The 18,613-nt window shown below is 46.7% G+C and overlaps 1 protein-coding gene across 1 annotated transcript in view; it reads right to left on the bottom strand.

Moving 5' to 3' along the window:
- The window catches only part of MTMR12 (myotubularin related protein 12), a 68,746-nt gene that overhangs the window by 35,239 nt on the left and 14,894 nt on the right, over nucleotides 1-18,613 (bottom strand). Inside the window, exons 2-4 of the mRNA XM_027520012.1 lie at nucleotides 4,288-4,348; nucleotides 1,706-1,848; nucleotides 136-208 (exon numbers count right to left, since the gene is read on the bottom strand). Of these exons, the coding sequence (XP_027375813.1) occupies nucleotides 136-208; nucleotides 1,706-1,848; nucleotides 4,288-4,348 (277 nt within the window). The remainder of the gene's footprint in view (nucleotides 1-135; nucleotides 209-1,705; nucleotides 1,849-4,287; nucleotides 4,349-18,613) is intronic.

Here is an 18,613-nt window from a genome sequence, read left to right as displayed (position 1 = left end):
ATCATCCAGAAAACTGATTAAGATAAATGGGTGAAGAAATTTTAGTAAACTATAAAAGGCCAAAAAAACAAAAAACAAAACCAACCCATCATTACCAGCTGTACATTCAAAGGCCTGGGGAACACAGATACTTACCTCCATAAATCTGATCAACACAGTGGAGGGTAATGTCATTTTCTCCTATGACCTTATTCTTAAACTGCGTTTCCTAAAAAATTCAAAAGGAAACAACTGTGATTCCTTGCTCAGCACTGTTAGACACTTACAGGCACAATGAATTACTATCCCCAACTCGCATACTAAGAAAAATGAGGGGCGGGTGGGGGAGATGGGCGAAGGTGGTCAAAACGTACAAACTTAGGTTATATTATAAAATAAGTCCTGGAGATGTAACATACAGCATGATGACTACGGTTAGTAACACTGCACTGTACATTGGAGAAGGAAATGGCAACCCACTGCAGCGTTCTTGCCTGGAGAATCCCAGGGATGGGGGAGCCTGGTGGGCCACCGTCTATGGGGTCGTGCAGAGTCAGACACGACTGAAGCGACTTAGCAGCAGCAGCACTGTACATTAGAAAGTTGCTAACAGGGTAGATCTTAAAAGTTCTCACCACAAGAAAAAAGTTGTACAACTATGTGAGGAGATGGATGTTAACTAAACATATTGTGATGATCATTTCACAACACATACATATCCCAAATTCATCATGTTGTACATCTGAAACTACTACAATGTTATATGTCAATTCTATCTCAATAAAACTAAAGAAAAAATAAATGAAGAGGTATATGCCCTAAACAAACAGGGAAATGTCACATCCCGAGGAAAAGGACAATGAAGTAGCAAAGTGTGTGAGAAATGTTGTGAATACTCGTTTTCAAACCCAGGCAGGACATGTCAGTCCTGGGCTGCTCCCAGGCAGGCCAACAGGCCAGGCAGCTCTGAGAGGTGCTGGGAGGTGGCACGCAGGTTCAGATTTTTCTACCCAAATGCAGATGAGTGACAGGTGAGTGACAGAGCTATGAGAGGGCAGGAAGAAAACCCCAGGAGAGCCACATTTCTGCGAATGCTATCTCTGCACAGGACTAGGAACTAGGCTGTTACCACAGTGGCGGCACAGACGCCCACACTGTGAGGCAGCGAGATGCTGCATGGCCGGGCTGACCGGCTTCCAGGACCACGCCGTGTGCTCTGAGCGGCGCGGACAATCCTTTTCTCTCCTCTGCTCGCTCTTCATGAGGGGGACAAGTCTAACAAAAAAACACTGCTGCTCGGTGCAGAGCAAACACAAACCCAAACTCAAGTGCTGCATTCAGCACCAGTCTCATAACTGTACTTAGGTGCTAAATTTGGGGAAGAGTTCAGTGCAGAGAAAACATGGGGAACTAGTGCATTTGGGGAGCTGTGATTCCCCTGAGCGACATGTACCGCACTGAAATACAGAAGAAAATAAAAAAGTTGACAGTGTGAACCTATGAGGCCAATGCAGGCCAGCACGACGTGAGGCGCTGGTAGAGCTGCACAGTGGTCCTCCCACCAAAGGGAGGTCCCCAAGGAGGGAGAGCAGATCACGGGTGAGAAGGACTCTGGCCTTTGTGTTTACATGCATTAAGGGCAAGTTGCTGAGAAGCTGGGAAAAGAGACAACGGGGTAACAGGGGCAGTGCTACCCCAAACTCAGCCAAGTGCAGCTCACACGCACATCATTATCCAGGGCAGATTCATCGTCACCCAAGAAAGCAATCTTGAAGTCTGTGCAGACAAGCCTCCCGTAGATTCCACGCTGACAGGAATCTTCCTGGACACACTTCAGTACTGTGTTGGCTTCACACAGCAGCTGTTCACCTGATGGAAACCAAAACAAGGTGTCCTGAGAGTCCTCAGGCAACATACAGAAGGCAAGCAGTACAAGCTTCCCCGGCTCTATTCCTGTAAAGACAAACACAGGCCACGACACGGCACAGGGGAGCTGCAAAACCCAGGGGGGAGATGAAGCAGCGTGGGGCCCACGGAGAGGTGGAATCACAATGACTCAGATACACCTTCACACGGGGCACTTCTATCTTCTCACTGCAAATAATGGACGTGTCCAAAGAGGCAGAAATGACCTAGGCTACACCGGCAGGCACAGATCTTAGTGCTTCTACTACTTGAACCCGAACAGATGTTCTGTACCCAAGCAGAAGCGGTACCCAAGCGAGCAAAGCCAGAAGGGCTGGCCGGCAAGCTGTGGAATGTAGTTCTCGGGCTCCCCTTCCTGCGAGAGTGGCCATTCCTTACCCCGGAAAGAGGACGGGGTGTGTGCCTGGTCCGGAGCTCTCAGGCAGCTTCCTCAGGCCGAGGGGCTACAGCATGACCACGCTCAGTCTGGCTCCGCAGACAAGGATGGGAGGAAAAGGGAGGTCAGAGGTTTGTGGGAAAGCAAGCCTGTTTCCTCTCTTTCTTCGCTGAGCGTGTTTCCTCTCACTATGTCACCTTTCCTGCTCTCTGCAGACGCCCAGCAGCACGGGAGCTGTATTTCCTGGTGACAGAGAGAGCCAACTTCCGTCTCCAGTCAAAGAGATGAGGGTTTAGGGATAGGCAGGAAGCGGAGAGGCTCATGAGGGCCGGATGGTAAGGACAGAAAAATAAAAGGAGGATACAGGGAAATGAAAAACTAAGTATAAAATTAAAAAAAAAAAAAAAAACCCACCTAAGCGTAAATACTTTGTGACAAGAAAAAACGGAAATTTTCTCCTCATCCAACAGACAACTATCTTCTTAAAATCTCCCTCTGGATTTTCCCTCCAATGTCTTTAAATTTACCATTTGGCTCAAAATTAATCTATTCTAACTTTCAATATGAAAACAAAGAATTTCAGATACTAAGACTATGAAGGGACACATAAAACGTTTCACCTTGTTTTTTTTCTCTTCCAAGTGGTTAAATAAAATAGAAATACAGGAAGATGGTTCTGTCACAAGCTCAGCCTCTACAGAGAGGTCAACATCTATAGGTCAGCATCCTGAAACCACCAGGCTTGAAGAAAACAATGAAGTGATGAGGGCCTCAATGGGGTTTAAAATGGTCTCAGAAAAAGTGCCTTAGCTGAGTCCAAGGTAGAAGGCACGTGAGCAAGGCTTTCTGTGCTTTCAACCCCTGGTGTAAAAACAGCTTTAAAAATAAATAAATAGAACAGCCTTAACAGTGAACCTCTCCCAAGCCCAGGCAAGCCATATGGGTCCATGGTCAGGCACTGGAGACCTCGCCACACTTGTCAGCCAGTACAGACAGACGGAGTCTCGGGTCATATGAGGCACGAGCTGGGAAAGATCTTAATCTAGTCTAGGAAACCTGGGCTGCACACCGAGACGAGACGTCAGGAATCCAGGGAATGCGAGAATGTACGTAACACTAAGCTGAAGACAAAAGTAAACTTCCGAATCTGTAACCCAAGAAAAGGAAATAGAATAGGGTATATGGATTGAGATTTAGGCCATTTTTATAGGGAAGAGCCTTTGACACTTAAAAACATTTTTTTTAAAAGTTAGAGATTCTGATGTTTACCAAATAAGGTGGATCAGTCAGAAACTTGTGCATATTCATATTGTCTGAATAAAAGGGAATAAAATTGAAAGAACCAGAATGAGGCCTTAATTGTTTTGGGAAATGTACCTAAAAATACTTATGAAAAAAGCTGGAAAGAAAGAAAGCAGAAGAACTGAACGCACAACTCACAGGATAGCCCCATGTATGGAGAGCCTACACCACCAGGTCTGTTTCTGAATTCAGAAATGATTAAAACTCGACTTACGCTACAGACAGTCACTCTCCTCCATCTCAAAAAAAAAAAAAAATTCCAACCAATCCAGTCTCCTTGGTGATGACAAACAGCAAGCCCTGGCAGCACAGGGCTGGGGAGTTGGTTAAGCCCCACCAGGGTGGGATGTAAGGATCTAGAAGGGACCAGGATCTTCCAGATAGGGACCAGAAAAGTTGATGGGGCCAAGTAAGGCAACCTGAAAAAAGACCTCATTTGCTTACAAAGAGGTGAGAATTTCCCGCCTTTATTTTCATCCGCTGTGGGGAGGGGGAAACAAAAATTCTTTGCAGATGTTGTAACACTCAGTCCCAGGGGTGCAGTTACTGAACTAAAGACCTTGATATTCTGGTCCAACTCATTATTGTCACACACTGTGTGGATGAAAACAAAGGACTTTATATATAGTGCTACTAGAAATGACATAATTTATTTCTGGCTTTGAATTGCACATGGGGAGGTACGACACTAACGTGACTGTTACCTGGCAACAAGTGGAGAGTTACTTCCTTCTCCGTTGCTTCCTTTTCGTTTGTGTGAATTTCCTAAAAGAGAAGAGCAAAAGCGTAATATATTTAAGGGCTCAAATGAATAACATAAAGCCATACTTTCAGAATACATGCTAAAACATCACGTTCAGCAGCTTTTTGTTTATTTGACAAGCTAGGTGTTTTTTTTAAATTGAAGTATAACTGATTTCTCAAATGGTAAAGACTCCACTTGCAATGCAGGAGTCCCGGGTTTGATCCCTGGGTCGGGAAGATCCTCTGGAGGAGGGCATGGCAACCCACTCCAGTATTCTTGCCTGGAGAATCACCAAGGACAGAGGAGCCTGGTGGGCTACAGTCCATGGGGTCGCAAAGAGTCGGACACAACTGAGCAACTAACGCATAGCTGATTTACAATGTTGTGTTAATAGCTTTTAAAAAGTAATTTAAAAAAAACTTTTAAGAAAATAGGTACATTTGGTTTATTCTTTTTTTTGGCAGCATAGCATGTAAGATCTTAGTTCCCCAACCAGGGACCGAACACCAGCCACCTGCAGGGAAAGCACAGAGTCTTAACCACTGAATCACCAGGGAAGTACCTAAAATATCTTTAACTAAAGAAGCCAGAAAATTTCAACACGTCAGTTCAATGGATTACACTAACGATTCAGAAGTGACAATGATTAGGAGGAGCCCCAGGGATGGGCACTCCCCACATAGAGGAACAGATGTCACTCAGCAAGGCAAGGCAGCTCGAGCAGAGTCAGAGAGAGAATGGAAGACAGCCCAAGAATGATTCCCTTCTTCCTCCAGTGAGGATCAAGGATCAAAAACTAAAGTAGACTGCTGTGTTTCTGAGAAAATGGACCTGTGTAAAGGGCTTGAAGGTAAAAACAAGAAGCTATGAATGTATCAAGTCAATACTGATCCATCTACTCTGCAGCATGTGCATGCATGCTAAGTTGCTACAGGCATGTCTGACTCTGTGATTCTATGAACTGTAGCCCACCAGGCTTCTCTGTCCATGAGATTCTCCAGGCAAGAATACTGGAGTGGGCTGCCATGCCCTCCTCCAGGGCATCTTCTAGACCCAGGGATTGAACCCATGTCTCTTCTGTCTCCTGCACTGGCAGGTGTGTTCTTTACCATAAGCGCCACCCGGGAAGCCCTGCAGCACACCAGGGCTCAGAAAAGGTGGCTGGGAAGATGTGTGCTCATTCTAAGTGACCTAAAACCAACAACAGTGCCCCAGGATGCAATCATTTCTAGTAAAGAATCAAGGCCAGGTTCTTTTCTTTTTTTTAAATGTACTTATTTTGGGCTACACTGGGTCTTCATTGCTGTACACAGGCTCTTTCTAGTTGTAGAGAGCAGGGGCTACTCTTTGCTGTGGTTGCACGGGCTTCTCGGTGGGCTGGCTTCTCTTGTTGCAGAGCATGAGCTCTAGGGAGTACGTGCTTATTGCTCTGCATAATGTGGAATCTTCTTGGACGACGGATTGAACCCATGTCCCCTGCACTGAAGGAAGATGCTTATCCACTGCACCATCAAGGGAAGTCCAAGGCGAGGTTCTGTGTCACTGTTTCTCAATTAACAATGTCTTCAAAGGCTTCTATCCAGGGTTCAGTGTTTCCCCGATATTCAAAGATAACTAGCAATCATTTCAAATCCTGAAAGATGATGCTGTGAAAGTGCTGCACTCAATATACCAGCAAATTTGGAAAACTCAGCAGTGGCCACAGGACTGGAAAAGGTCAGTTTTCATTCCAATCCCAAAGAAAGGCAATGCCAAAGAATGCTCAAACTACCACACAATTGCACTCATCTCACACACTAGTAAAGTAATGCTCAAAATTCTCCAAGCCAGGCTTCAGCAATACGTGAACCATGAACTTCCAGATGTTCAAGCTGGTTTTAGAAAAGGTAGAGGAACCAGAGATCAAATTGCCAACATCCAGTGGATCATTGAAAAAGCAAGAGAGTTCCAGAAAAGCATCTATTTCTGCTTTATTGACTACGCCAAAACCTTTGACTGTGTGGATCACAATAAACTGTGGAAAATTCTGAAAGAGATGGGAATACCAGACCACCTGACCTGCCTCTTGAGAAATCTGTATGCAGGTCAGGAAGCAACAGTTACACCTGGACATGGAACAACAGACTGGTTCCAAATAGGAAAAGGAGTATGTCAAGGCCGTATACTGTCACCCTGCTTATTTAACTTACATGCAGAATACATCATGAGAAACACTGGGCTGGAAGAAGCACAAGCTGGAATCAAGATTGCCGGGAGAAATATCAATAACCTCAGATATGCAAATAACACCACCCTTATGGCAGAAAGTGAAGAGGAACTAAAAAGCCTCTTGATGAAAGTGAAAAGAGGAGAGTGAAAAAGTTGGCTTAAAGGTCAACATTCAGAAAATTAAGATCATGGCATCTGGTCCCATCACTTCATGGGAAATAGATGGGGAAGTCGTGGAAACAGTGTCAGACTTTGTTTTTTGGGGGCTCCAAAATCACTGCAGATGGTAACTGCAGCCATCAAATAAAAAGACGTTTACTCCTTGGAAGGAAAGTTATGACCAACCTAGACAGCATATTAAAAAGCAGAGACATTACTTTGCCAACAAAGGTCCGTCTAGTCAAGGCTATGGTTTTTCCAGTGGTCATGTATGGATGTGAGAGTTGGACTGTGAAGAAAGCTGAGTGCCAAAGAATTGATGCTTTTGAACTGTGATGTTGGAGAAGACTCTTGAGACTCCCTTGGACTGCAAGGAGATCAACCAGTCCATTCTGAAGGAGATCAGCCCTGGGATTTCTTTGGAAAGGAATGATTCCTTCTTTGGAAGGAATGATGCTAAAGCTGAAACTCCAGTACTTTGGCCACCTCATGCGAAGAGTTGACTCATTGGAAAAGACTCTGATGCTGGGAGGGATTGGGGGCAGGAGGAGAAGGGGATGAGATGGCTGGATGGCATCACTGACTCGATGGATGTGAGTCTGAGTGAACTCCGAGAGTTGGTGATGGACAGGGAGGCCTGGTGTGCTGCGCTTCATGGGGTCACAAAGAGTCAGACACGACTGAACGACTGAACTGAACTGAACTGATGATTTCCATCCTGGGAGATGCCAATAAATGAAGCCTCCCTGACACAGTGCCTCTCAAAGCTGTGGAGCATCAGGTCATCTGGGGGCGTTGTTCTCCACCTCCGCAGACGCTCAGGCCCCACCACAAGCCTGAGGAATCAGAGTGTGGGAGCCACTGCTGAGTCTCTTGTCTGTAAACACTCCCCAGATGACTCTGACACACTGCTCCAGGTTACACAAGAGAGACTGTTTTTTGCATATGTAAATGCTAGGAGTGGATTTGGTAATTTAGAAATTCTCATTGAGAGTTTTCATCATCTGTCATGGACAAAGAACTAAATTAAAGCACAATTACTCTTGACAGGTTTATCATCTTTGTCTGAGGAAAGCAAAGCTATGCATTAAATTCAATCAGCTGTTAGAAAACTAGCAATCATCTTTAGTACTTGGAATTCAGTTGAAAAACTGAAGCCAGGACAGAGAAGACTACCTTATTGTTACGCTGTCCACAGAAGTATCATCTTCCGACTTAAGGATTTTATACTATCCCCAAATTACCGACGTACATCAATTCTTGAAATGGTTAGTGAAATCCTTTGTTTACATCCCATGAACAAGACAATCAGGAGACATCTTTCAGGACGGTCCCACCCCCCAAAACTCCCTTGTCCTGGACGACTGTTCCCTGCTTCCCTAACCTCCTTCCTGGAGAGAACCACCTCCTTCCCACCACCTGCATGAGCTAACAGATAAGACATACTTGCAAATAGCTAATCATTTTATCTCCCCCATTAATTCGGCTGAAGGGCTAAGAGAAGCTAATCAAGCTGGCTACTTCAACTACAGACTTTGTAGCATGTGTGCTAAGTCACTTCAGTGGTGTCCGACTCTTGGCGACGCTATGGACAGTAGCCCACCAGGCTTCTCTGTCCATCAGATTCACCAGGTGAGTATAATGGCAGGGACTGTCGTGCCCTCCTCCAGGGGATCTTCCCAACCCAGGGATCGAACCTGAATCTCTTGTGTCTCCTGCATTGGCAGGCGGGTTCTTTACCACTAGCGCCACCTGGGAAGCCCACAGACTTTGTAGATTTGGCTAGCTTCCCTGGTGGCTCAGAGGTTAAAGCGTCTACCTGCAATGTGGGAGACCTGGGTTCGATCCCTGGGTCGGGAAGATTCCCTGGAGAAGGAAATGGCACCCCACTCCAGTATTCTTGCCTGGAGAATCCCATGGACGGAGGAGCTTGGTGGGCTACAGTCCATGGAGTCGCAAAGAGTCAGACACAACTGAGCGACTTCACTTTCACACAACAGCAGAGAAAGCTGTTCTGTAGAGAATGAGACACATGAAGAAGACAGGTGGAGACAAAAGACCGTCCTCCAAACAAATAGCAGTCCAGGCCTGGTCTCCATAGATTTCCAGGCTCTGGTGATGCCCAACCACGCCTCTGGCCCACAGTTCCAAGCATCACACCTGTATCTTTATAACAGACTCCCTTGTGAGCCAAAGCTAGCTACAGCGATTCTGCTGACCGTCACCAATGGTATTGACTTCGGTCAACTGCACCAACAACAGAGAAACCAGAGATGATGGACTCATGTCATGCAACATGTCAATGTGCAGTATGTCCAGGGCTACAGGATTAGGAACTGACATCAGAGACACCGTCTCACATGAGTTAAGACTGGCGGAAATCACACACCAGACCTAGCACCTGCCAGTTCAACCGTGTGGATTTTAGGTGAGGACGTATGAGGCCTCCAGGCTGTAAAACCTCACAGGGTTTCACCATTATTCAAGCGGAAAGAGCCCCCCCTGGATGGCGTGCCTTGGCTGCAACCCCCACAATCCCTGAATGACCTCTCAGGGTGTAGGGGCACATACTACTCCCTGCTCTGCCCTTTCCCACATACCAGGTAAAGCAGAAACTGCCTTAAAAACAAAACACCCCAGGGACTTCAAGTGGTTAAGACTCCCGCTTCCACTACAGGGGGTGCAGGTTTGGTCCCCAGTCGGGAAACTAAGATCCTGCGTGCTGCATGGCGTGCCAAAAAAAAATCCCATCATGTTCTCAGCCTTGTCTTTTCCAAACTAAGTCATACAGTGTATGTATTTGTGCACACACACACACAAATATACATGTATATGTATTGTTCAGTCGCTAAGTTGTGTCCATCTCTTTTTGATACCATAGACTATAACCCACCAGGCTCCTCTGTCCATGCGATTGTCCAGGCTCTTGCTGGACAGAATGCTAGAGTGGGTTGCCATCTCCTTCTTCAGGGGTCTTCTTGATTCAAGGATTGAACCTGCGTCTCCTGCATTGGAAGGGGGGTTCTTTACCACTGAGCCACCTGAGAAGCCTATATATATGTACAGATGTATATAAAAGCAGAGGATGCTAGGCTTCTAAAGATAATTGAGGTTTGTACATGAAAAAGGAGAAGAAGGAGATTTCTAAGAAACAAAGGTAACTGAATGAATCTCTACCAAGTGCTAGGTAAACAGGAGCTCACAACCCAGTGGGGAGACGAGACAATACTAACACACTGTTGCGCCATATGCGACAGGATGATGCTTTAACGAAGGCTCTGAAACCTTCTTAAACACAAAAGTGGGGACCTGACTCAGTAGAGGGACCAACAGAGGGCGGGGAAAGGGCAAACTGTTCAAGCAGTCTCCCTGGAAGTGGCTCACAAGGAGTGTGCAGGAGTTCAACAGATGGACCAGCAGAGGGAGGAGGAAAGGAAAGACACGGTGCAGACATGGTGACAAGGAAGGCCGTTTTAAGGAGTCTGGGCTTTATCCCGTGGGCTGTGAGGAGCAAGGAGTTTAAGCAGAGTGCACTAAACACATGGTGTTTACTATCTGCAACAAGTGTCTTTCAGGTAACAGCACAGGACTATGTCAGAAACCTGGGTGGGTTCTGGCCTCCAGAGCAAGCGGGACCATCTGGGCAAGTGTCCTGGCCTCGGAGTGCCCGCCGAAGAGAATGGAATCAGGAGCTGCACTGCCTGCCTGATGATCACATCATGACGGCACAGTGAGCCTCATTCAGTATTTGTGCTCTCAAAGGAGGCAGGGTCCATGGTGGCTCGCCCTCACTAGAACGGCAAAGGAAGACCCCTGCAGACCAGCTCTCCATTCTAAAACACAGGCACGACAGGGCACCCCGATCTCAGAGGGGGAGAAGAGAAACCTACCAGAAGCATCTCCTTGGAGAAAAAAGGAAAGGACTGGAGGCCTTTTCCCCTCGTGGAAAAAGGGAAACTGGAGACTCACCCTTGTCTTTTTCAAATGCCCCAGAAGCTTATTACACATTTTTCACTTTAAGAGTAGTCCTTGGTACTTCCCTGGTGATCCAGTGGCTAAGACCCAGTGCAGCCAAATAAATAAATAAAAATAAATATATTTTGTAAAGAGTAGGGACTCCTCCTCGTCTCTGGAATAATGTTAAATACATTCTGATGCTGGCAACAAGTTGCTGACCAAAAGCTGATCTGAGAAAAAGGAAAACCCACCAAGCAGCTAGGTCGTGGAGGAGCCACATATCTCATGAAGTGTGTGGGAAATTTGAGCGTGAGAGGCGGTGGCAGAAAAACCACCAAGATTTCTAACAGTGCTTGACTTCCTACTAAAGCTGCCACTATTCATCAGACTTCCTTCAGCTGCAGACAGGGAGAGGAGAGGTCAGAATAATGAGGTAAGATGCACACTGCTGCCGACAAGCTAGTGTTCAACAAAAAGGAGTCTAACCACCCAGCGCATGTGAGCGCTTGCCTCAAATGCCACTAAATAACTTTGTGTGAGTGTGCTGTTAGCCGTTCAGTTGTATCTGACTCTTTGTGACTCCATGGACTGGGACCCACCAGGCTCCTCTGTCCATGGGATTTTCCTGGCAAAAATACTGGAGTGGGTTGTCATTCTCTTCTCCAGGGAATCTTCCCAACCCAGGGATCGAACTTGGGTCTCCTGCACTGCAGGCAGACTCTTTACCATCTGAGCCATTAGAGAAGACTAAACAAGTAAACAGCTTTACTTGTCCAAAACCCAGGTCATACAGCAACCTCAGCTATTTGAAACACTGCTGAAAATCCCAAAGTGAAAAAAGACTTCTGAGTGGTAAAGACAGGTGTGTCCAAGTTTGTACACGGCAATCAAGGCCCTCCACAAGCTGTCAGTCTCAGCTTCCACTTCAACTGCACACGTTTAACTATAATAAGTCACATTTATTAAGTTCTATGAGGTGCCAGATAAGTACTCGTCCTAAGTGTCTCATTAAGCCGCATAACACCAGAATCGGTACTGCTTCCATTTTACAGATGAAGAAACTGAGGCTTAAAGAGGTTCAGGAACTTCCCTTTAATAGGAAAATAAGTCACTAACCAAGGGTTCGGCCCAAGCCCTGACTAACTCCAGAGCCCACATTCCTTGCTGCTGTGTTCCAACAAACACGGTCTCTAGTTTCCCACCACAACACATCCATCGCGTGTAACAGAAAACCAGTCTCCTGCTACAAAACTCATTAGAACAAATTAGAAAAATTCCCTTACGAGAACTGAACTCCACTGTACAAGGCGTTGCCTCGTACAGGACAGAAGCACATGAAAGCAAGTGCCAGCTGCGCGCCTGAGAATCTGCTAAGAGACTGTGGAGCAGCCTGGCTGTTTCACTCCACTGGCTCTCAGTTTTCTCTAGTGTCTTACCAAGTTCATATTCAGGATGCACACATCTCAAAAGTGTGGTGGACCTAGAATCTTGGCAAAGGTGGAAAAAGGGAAGGCTCTGCAGGTTGACCACTGACCTTGAAAAGAATGGGGCGGGGGTCTCTACCGTGAAGCTCTCCTAGGCCAGATGCTTGTAAATGTTCATGTCAACCCTTCACTGCTTACAAGGGCTCTGAGTCAAAAACCAAAATTGTTATTCTCAGTTTAATTTCATCCAGGCAGAAGGGCAAATTCCAAGAGGCAACATAACATCCCTAAAGGTTCCAAAACACAATTTCTTTCGACTACATCTGGCACCAAGTGCTAAAAAGACATAATACAAACATTTTTATTTCCTCCAAGTCGCTCCACTGCTCTAAAATGGACACTTAATACTCTGTTTTCTCCGCTAAAATAGAAAATCGGAGGGAGAAGATGCATTTGTGGCTACATATTAGGTGGCAATCCATGTGTATCTCAGAACAAAATTTACCGTTTTTTTTTTTTTTTTAAAGCAGAGTTGTATTTTTAAAACAGCATAGTACTAAGAATTTAAGTTTTGTCTTTCCCCTGTTTCTCCAAACTTCTCTCTGTGCATGTATTAAAAACAAGTAATACAGACTTGAGGCAACAGTCCAAACCCAGCTCTGGTACCTGCAGACATGAATTTGGGCTTGCCATTTAACCTGACTGAGCTTGGCTTCCTCCTGTGTGAATGGAAACAACACTGCCTACTATGAGGTTATGAGCAGAAGCAGGTGTAAACACCTGGCATACGTATTCAGCAAACGAGATTTGTTACAACTATTGGACTGAGCAGAGTCTGTCCTCCTTGATTCCTGTCTTTTTCTCTCCCTTTCCTCTGATGATTAAATAAAGGTTTCAACATACTACTTAAGAGCTGCAATTATTTAAGATTCTGCATGAGCAGAATAACCTCTGCTCCTCTTGTCAGTCCTGTTTCCCACGTTAAACGAAACTGACTCCACTCAGGAGACTTCTCAATTCTTTTTTCTGGGGATCAGAAAACTCCTGCAATTAGCAACACCCAGACTGGTCCTAATTCCATTAGACTTTGACTACACAGGACTATCTGAAGTCATGGAAAAAGAAACGGCCTTTTTCTATTAATAGGACTTGTTTTCTACAATGAGTTAGGTCTGGTTATTTGGTGTCTTTTCTTCTGCAGTAGAAAGTATTCTGAACCCACTTACAAGACCAAAAGAGTAAACTAACAGCTTCCTTAAGAGAACACCACATCCCAGGAAGAGACTGCTCAGGCACCGCGACCAAAGGAAAGTTTTCTCAACTGCTGAGTTTATTCAAAGCAGGTTAAACTGAGAATTCCCTGGTGATACAGTGGTTAAGACTTGATACTTTCACTGTCGTGGGCCTGGGTTTGATCCCTGATAAGGGAACTAAGATCACACACACATACACACACACACACACAAGCTACTGAAAGTTGGTGACAAATTGAGAATAAAAATTTATATAAGCACTTTTGTACTGGAATTTAAAGAGCCATACTGCAGGCTAATATCACTACTATCTAATATCTACATCACTAATATCTAATCTGTCTGTTTATCACTTCAAAAACAGTATAAATAAGCACCATCACCACCAACCACCCCTTCACCCCTGAAATCAAAATATACACCAGTCCTGAAAAGAGAAATTATCTAGGGGACTCCAATAAATCAGGGTGTGTAAACAGGAATGAAAAGGAAACCCTCCCCTTAGAAAAAAAGTGAAATTCTCCCTTTTCTCTGGGAAGCCACCTGTACAGGTTGGGGAGAAGGCAGGGAACACAGAATGTAGAGTTCTCACATCTTAACAGCTCTTTTGCTTACATATTTTTATAGTATTTTCTTTTTTGGACCCCATAAGAAAAACACAGAAAGAACTAACAAATACAGAGATAATATTTTAATATTTCAAAGTGTTTTCTCTTTTTTTGAGAAACAAGAGTTGTAACATCTGCTGTTGCTGATCCTGGGGGAATTAGCATAGCTAAATGGAGAAGAGGGGAAGCGGTTAACAATAAGGCACAGCCCACGTCTGGATGCGCCAAGGGTTATGGGACACAATGAAATTCCCACGTGTACATCCTCCTCCTGACCAAGCTGAGTTCTCAATGCGTAATAAGCTGCTGTCTTCATGGGCAAATTTACTGGGCAAGTGATTAAAGGCTATCCAACTTGACCTTTACAACTGGATGAGAAAATACAATCTCTTCCTTACTGACATCACAAATTACTCCATCGTGACTCAGGGGTTGCTGGTGAACTGCAGAAATCACAAGTGTCCACTCTATGAACGTCAAAGCGGCTACCCTCGAGGGCCAGCCCTTACGGAGGCTGAGAGGTGAATAACAGTAACAAACATTTCTAGAGCCTTAGGTACCAGGCACTGTTTAAAGGGCTTTATACTTATTAACTCATTTAATCCTCACAGCAAGCCTTGAGGGAGGGCTCTTATACCCACTCTTCCCTCCACTCTGCAGGTGAAGACGCTCAGCTAGCATGTGGTGCAGGTGGAAGTCAAGCCTGACAGCTGGCTCAACCTGCGTTCTTACACGAGGCCACATTACTTCTTCTGTGAAATGAAGGAAAACAGCACAGGAAGATCACTGAATGCATCTGCTAGACAAGCATCACTGAAAGAACCCACAGTGTTTGTTGTTCAGTCGTGTCTGATTCTTCGCGACCCCATGGACTGTAGCCTCTGTCCGTGGGATTTTCCAGGCAAGGATATTGGAGTGGGTAGCCATCCCCTTCTCCATGGGATCTTCTGACTCAGGGATCGAAGTTGGGTCTCCCACATGGCAGGCAGATTCTTTACCGTCTGAGCCACCTGGGAAGCCCCAGGAAAAGCCTCAAATTGTTGTGGAGAGGGAAAGAGGCTGAAAGGAAAAAAAAAAAAATACATCTACCCTAGGAGTAATGGCCGCTGTGTGGGGAAGAACTCAGGGGCTTCCTCAACACCACCCGAGAGCTCAGCTCTACGACTTACTCCACTCCATCCTCCAAGGTCGAGGTCTCTGTCACTCCAACCAACCCTCGAGAGTTCTGCGAGAACCTTGTGTGGTCCCACACTCCAGGAAAGGCCCCAAGGCAAATAACACAGTATGGTTTGGGCTACCCTGTGCTTCCCTTCAGAAGCATGTCATCTAGGAGTCCCCTTTACACCTCCTTCCCCTTCACCCTCAGTATCCAGTCTTTGACCAAATCCTTGGGTACTGCCTATTACAGACACCCAGAGCCCATGCTCCTCTCTCACCTCCACCAGGACCAGCCTAGTCCAGGCTTTCTTCGTTGCCCACGTGGAGCAGTGCAGCAGCTTTCCAACTGCTCAGCCTGCATCTGCCCCTCTGGCACCCACTGCCCGCCCTGGAGGGGCAGTGGCCCCTCAGGACACAGCCCGCTCTGGGTGACCAGTGGGAGAAGGACAACGACCTGACAAAGCCCGCCAGGTCCTGCACAGCCTGGTCCCTGCCTCCCTGTCCAGCCTGGTCCCCCTCACCCTCCTCCTCAGTCTGCATGTCGGCCACACCGGCCTTCCGTCAGCCTCTCGTACCTGCCAAGCTCCTTCCTGCCTTGAGTCCAAGCCCCTGCATGGAATGCTTCTCCTCTCTGCCCTGTGAGTTTCTGTGTACCCATCAGACCTCAGGACAAGGGTCATTTCCTCTGGGAAGCCTTCTCTGCCATCAGGTTCTTTAAGCCCTCTGTATCTTTCCCTCTTAGCACTTGTCACAATTGCAGTATCACATTTGTTTATGTAATTATTTAAGTCTATCTCCCCATCAGTTTGTAAACTCTTTGAAGGCAGGCTCTCTGTTTTTCTGTTCACCATACTGCCCCAGAGTCCAGTGTGTGTCCATGTGCATGTGCGTGCTAAGTCGCTTCAGTCGTGTCTGACTCCTTGTGACCCCATGGACTGTAGCCCACCAGGGTCCTCTGTCCATGGCATTCTCCAGGCAAGAATACTGGAGTGGGTTGCCATGCCCTCTTCCAGCAGATCTTCCTTACCCAGGGATCAAACCCATGGCTCTTATGTCTCCTGTATTGGCAGGCAGGTTTGTTACCACTAATGCTGCCTGGGAAGCCCCAGCACAGGCCTTGCAAACAGTAAGTGCTCAAAAGATTTCACTGAGTAATTTAGTTAATAATGACTTTAAGTAATGAGAGGTTTTTAAACCACTCCAGCGGGGGCCAGAGAAACATTTGGAAGATTAAGAGACAATATCTAGGCTTGGGCATTAACATGGGCGGCATCACCAAACGCTCTCATGTTACTGGAAAGAACATTCCATTGTAGACTGTCATGCATATGACATTCATCCAGAAAGACTGAAAGTCGTGGAGCCTGTCCAGTGAGAGAGGCAGGGCAGCAGCCACCATGGATGGACTTGGTGTCCTCCCAGGATCTCACAGGCAATTCAACCAGCGTCCAGGGACGGCTGCTTCTACCCTTTCCCTCTTCTTTGGAGCAGTGGGAGCTTCTTAACTGTCACCTGGTTTCAGCAAAGGGCCCTGGGCTCCCCCTTAACCCTCTGCTCCTTCTGCCCTTCAACTGTGACACTCCCTGCCCAGCTGCCTTATCAGCAAATGGCCACAGTCTTATTTCCGGAGCTGGACACGTGGGATAAAATCCCTTACTGACCCCAATTGTGTATCATGTTCAATGCATAAGAAAAGAAGGTTAGGAAAGTACAGTTCTTTTAACAATCAAGCAGAACTGGTTCTACTACTTATGCTGACAGACTTTTTTCTCTGCCACGGCCCGAAAAGGAACTCAATTGGAAAGTGATGCAAATTTTCAACAAATGGGGTGTTAAGCAAGGCCCCTGTGGTTTGTGCAGCACCTCTCTGTTCTGACAGAGCTTGCTATTACCACAAGAGAGTAGCGGAGACTGCCGCTGGCGCTGGTCACTTGAGCGTCCAAGTCCTCAAACCCGGGAGTCCTAGAGGCCTGCATTCAGTCAGCACAGCAGCTTGAAATAAATGGAGGGAGGGCAGTTATGCCAGAGGGGTGGAATCAAGGTTGGGGGTTTTTTGTTAATTACTTATTTCAATATTTACCCCAATGCTATGGCTACCTTTGTTTGTTTGTTTTAAAAGGGGATAAGGGCATAAACAGCAGGTCTTCCAGTTTCCGTACATTTTACCCCACAGATCAAAAGGAGCTACCTCCGTTCCTGCTGCGCTTGGACAATCAGCAGTTCCCAGGACTTGCTGCCCCGACACGGCCTGGGAACTCCGCCCGCGCTGGGCCAGAGGCACTCCCATTCTGCCACCTGTGCCAGACAAGATGTGAGAACTGCCACCCACTCTCCAAGCTTGCAGCCCAAAGGAGACATGCCCACTGGGACCCACCTCCCACAGCTGGCCCAGCATGGATTCCTTTTCCTTTTTTTTAATTGTGGCAACAGTCACATAATATAAAACATAATATTTTAACTATATTCAACTGCACTGTTCAGTGGCACTAAGTACATCCGCCTCGTTGTGCAACTGGTCGAGCATTTGAAAGGCGTCCACCTGATGGCTCAGACTTTCGTCTCTGAGAAGGAGTGGCACAGATCACAGGGCTGCAGTGAGCCTGCGGAGCGAAACCAGGAGTCAACACTCAAGCTGTGTGTCTGGTTCCTCAGAGCCGCAAGGTGGACCTGCCTCCAATGGATACTGACTGATTCCAACCACCAGCTTCCAGGTAGGCTAACCACCAAACACCCGGGATAAAAGATGGAGAACTGACTTCAGCATTCAAGACATTTAGACAGACACACATTAAAAAAAAAAAAACTGGAAAACTGGGGAATCAGTGCTATAAATATTCATTCATTATGCTAAGTCACTTCCGTCATGTCTGACTCTTTGTGACCCCAAGGACTGTCGCCTCCCAGGCTCCTCTGTCCATGGGGATTCTCCAGGCAAGAATACTGGAGTGGGTTGCCATGCCCTCCTCCAGGGGAATCTTCTCAATCCAGGGATGGAATCTGTGTGTCTTACATCTCCTACATGGCAGGTGGGTTCTTTACCACTTGTGCCACCTGGAAAGCCAGTAACATATTAATAACAGACACCAACAGAAGGTTCTCTTTTTACACATCATCTCACTTAATCCTCTCCACTCTTGACTGACATTACTGCTCCCATTTTAGAGAGGAGGAAATCGAGGCTGACCAAGGGTAAGTGAAGCGAGACCTGAGCCTGGGCCTGCCTGCCCAGCGCTGTGCCCTTCGCTGCAACAATCCTGGGCCTGCCCGCCAACCATATCCTCCCCAGCAACGCTGTCTCCTCCCCTGCCTTTCAGACGCTCTTTCACCGACTGCACTATCCTTTCTTAGGCACCTGCTGTACCAGCACAGCAAATGCAGGGGTGAACTCAACACACAGCCCCACCCTCCCCAGAGCACAGGGGGTGCGACCACAGTAGGGGCAACAGTGACGTGTGCAGGGCTACGCCGGGGGCGGGGGCGGGGGCGGGCAGGCCATGGCGGGGACTCGGCACGGACAC

The sequence above is a fragment of the Bos indicus x Bos taurus genome, chromosome 20, assembly GCF_003369695.1.
Source record: "Bos indicus x Bos taurus breed Angus x Brahman F1 hybrid chromosome 20, Bos_hybrid_MaternalHap_v2.0, whole genome shotgun sequence".
In the NCBI taxonomy this organism is placed as follows: domain Eukaryota; kingdom Metazoa; phylum Chordata; class Mammalia; order Artiodactyla; family Bovidae; genus Bos; species Bos indicus x Bos taurus.
The sequence above is the reverse complement of the archived record's forward strand: the minus strand, read 5'-3'. Positions and strand labels throughout refer to the sequence as shown.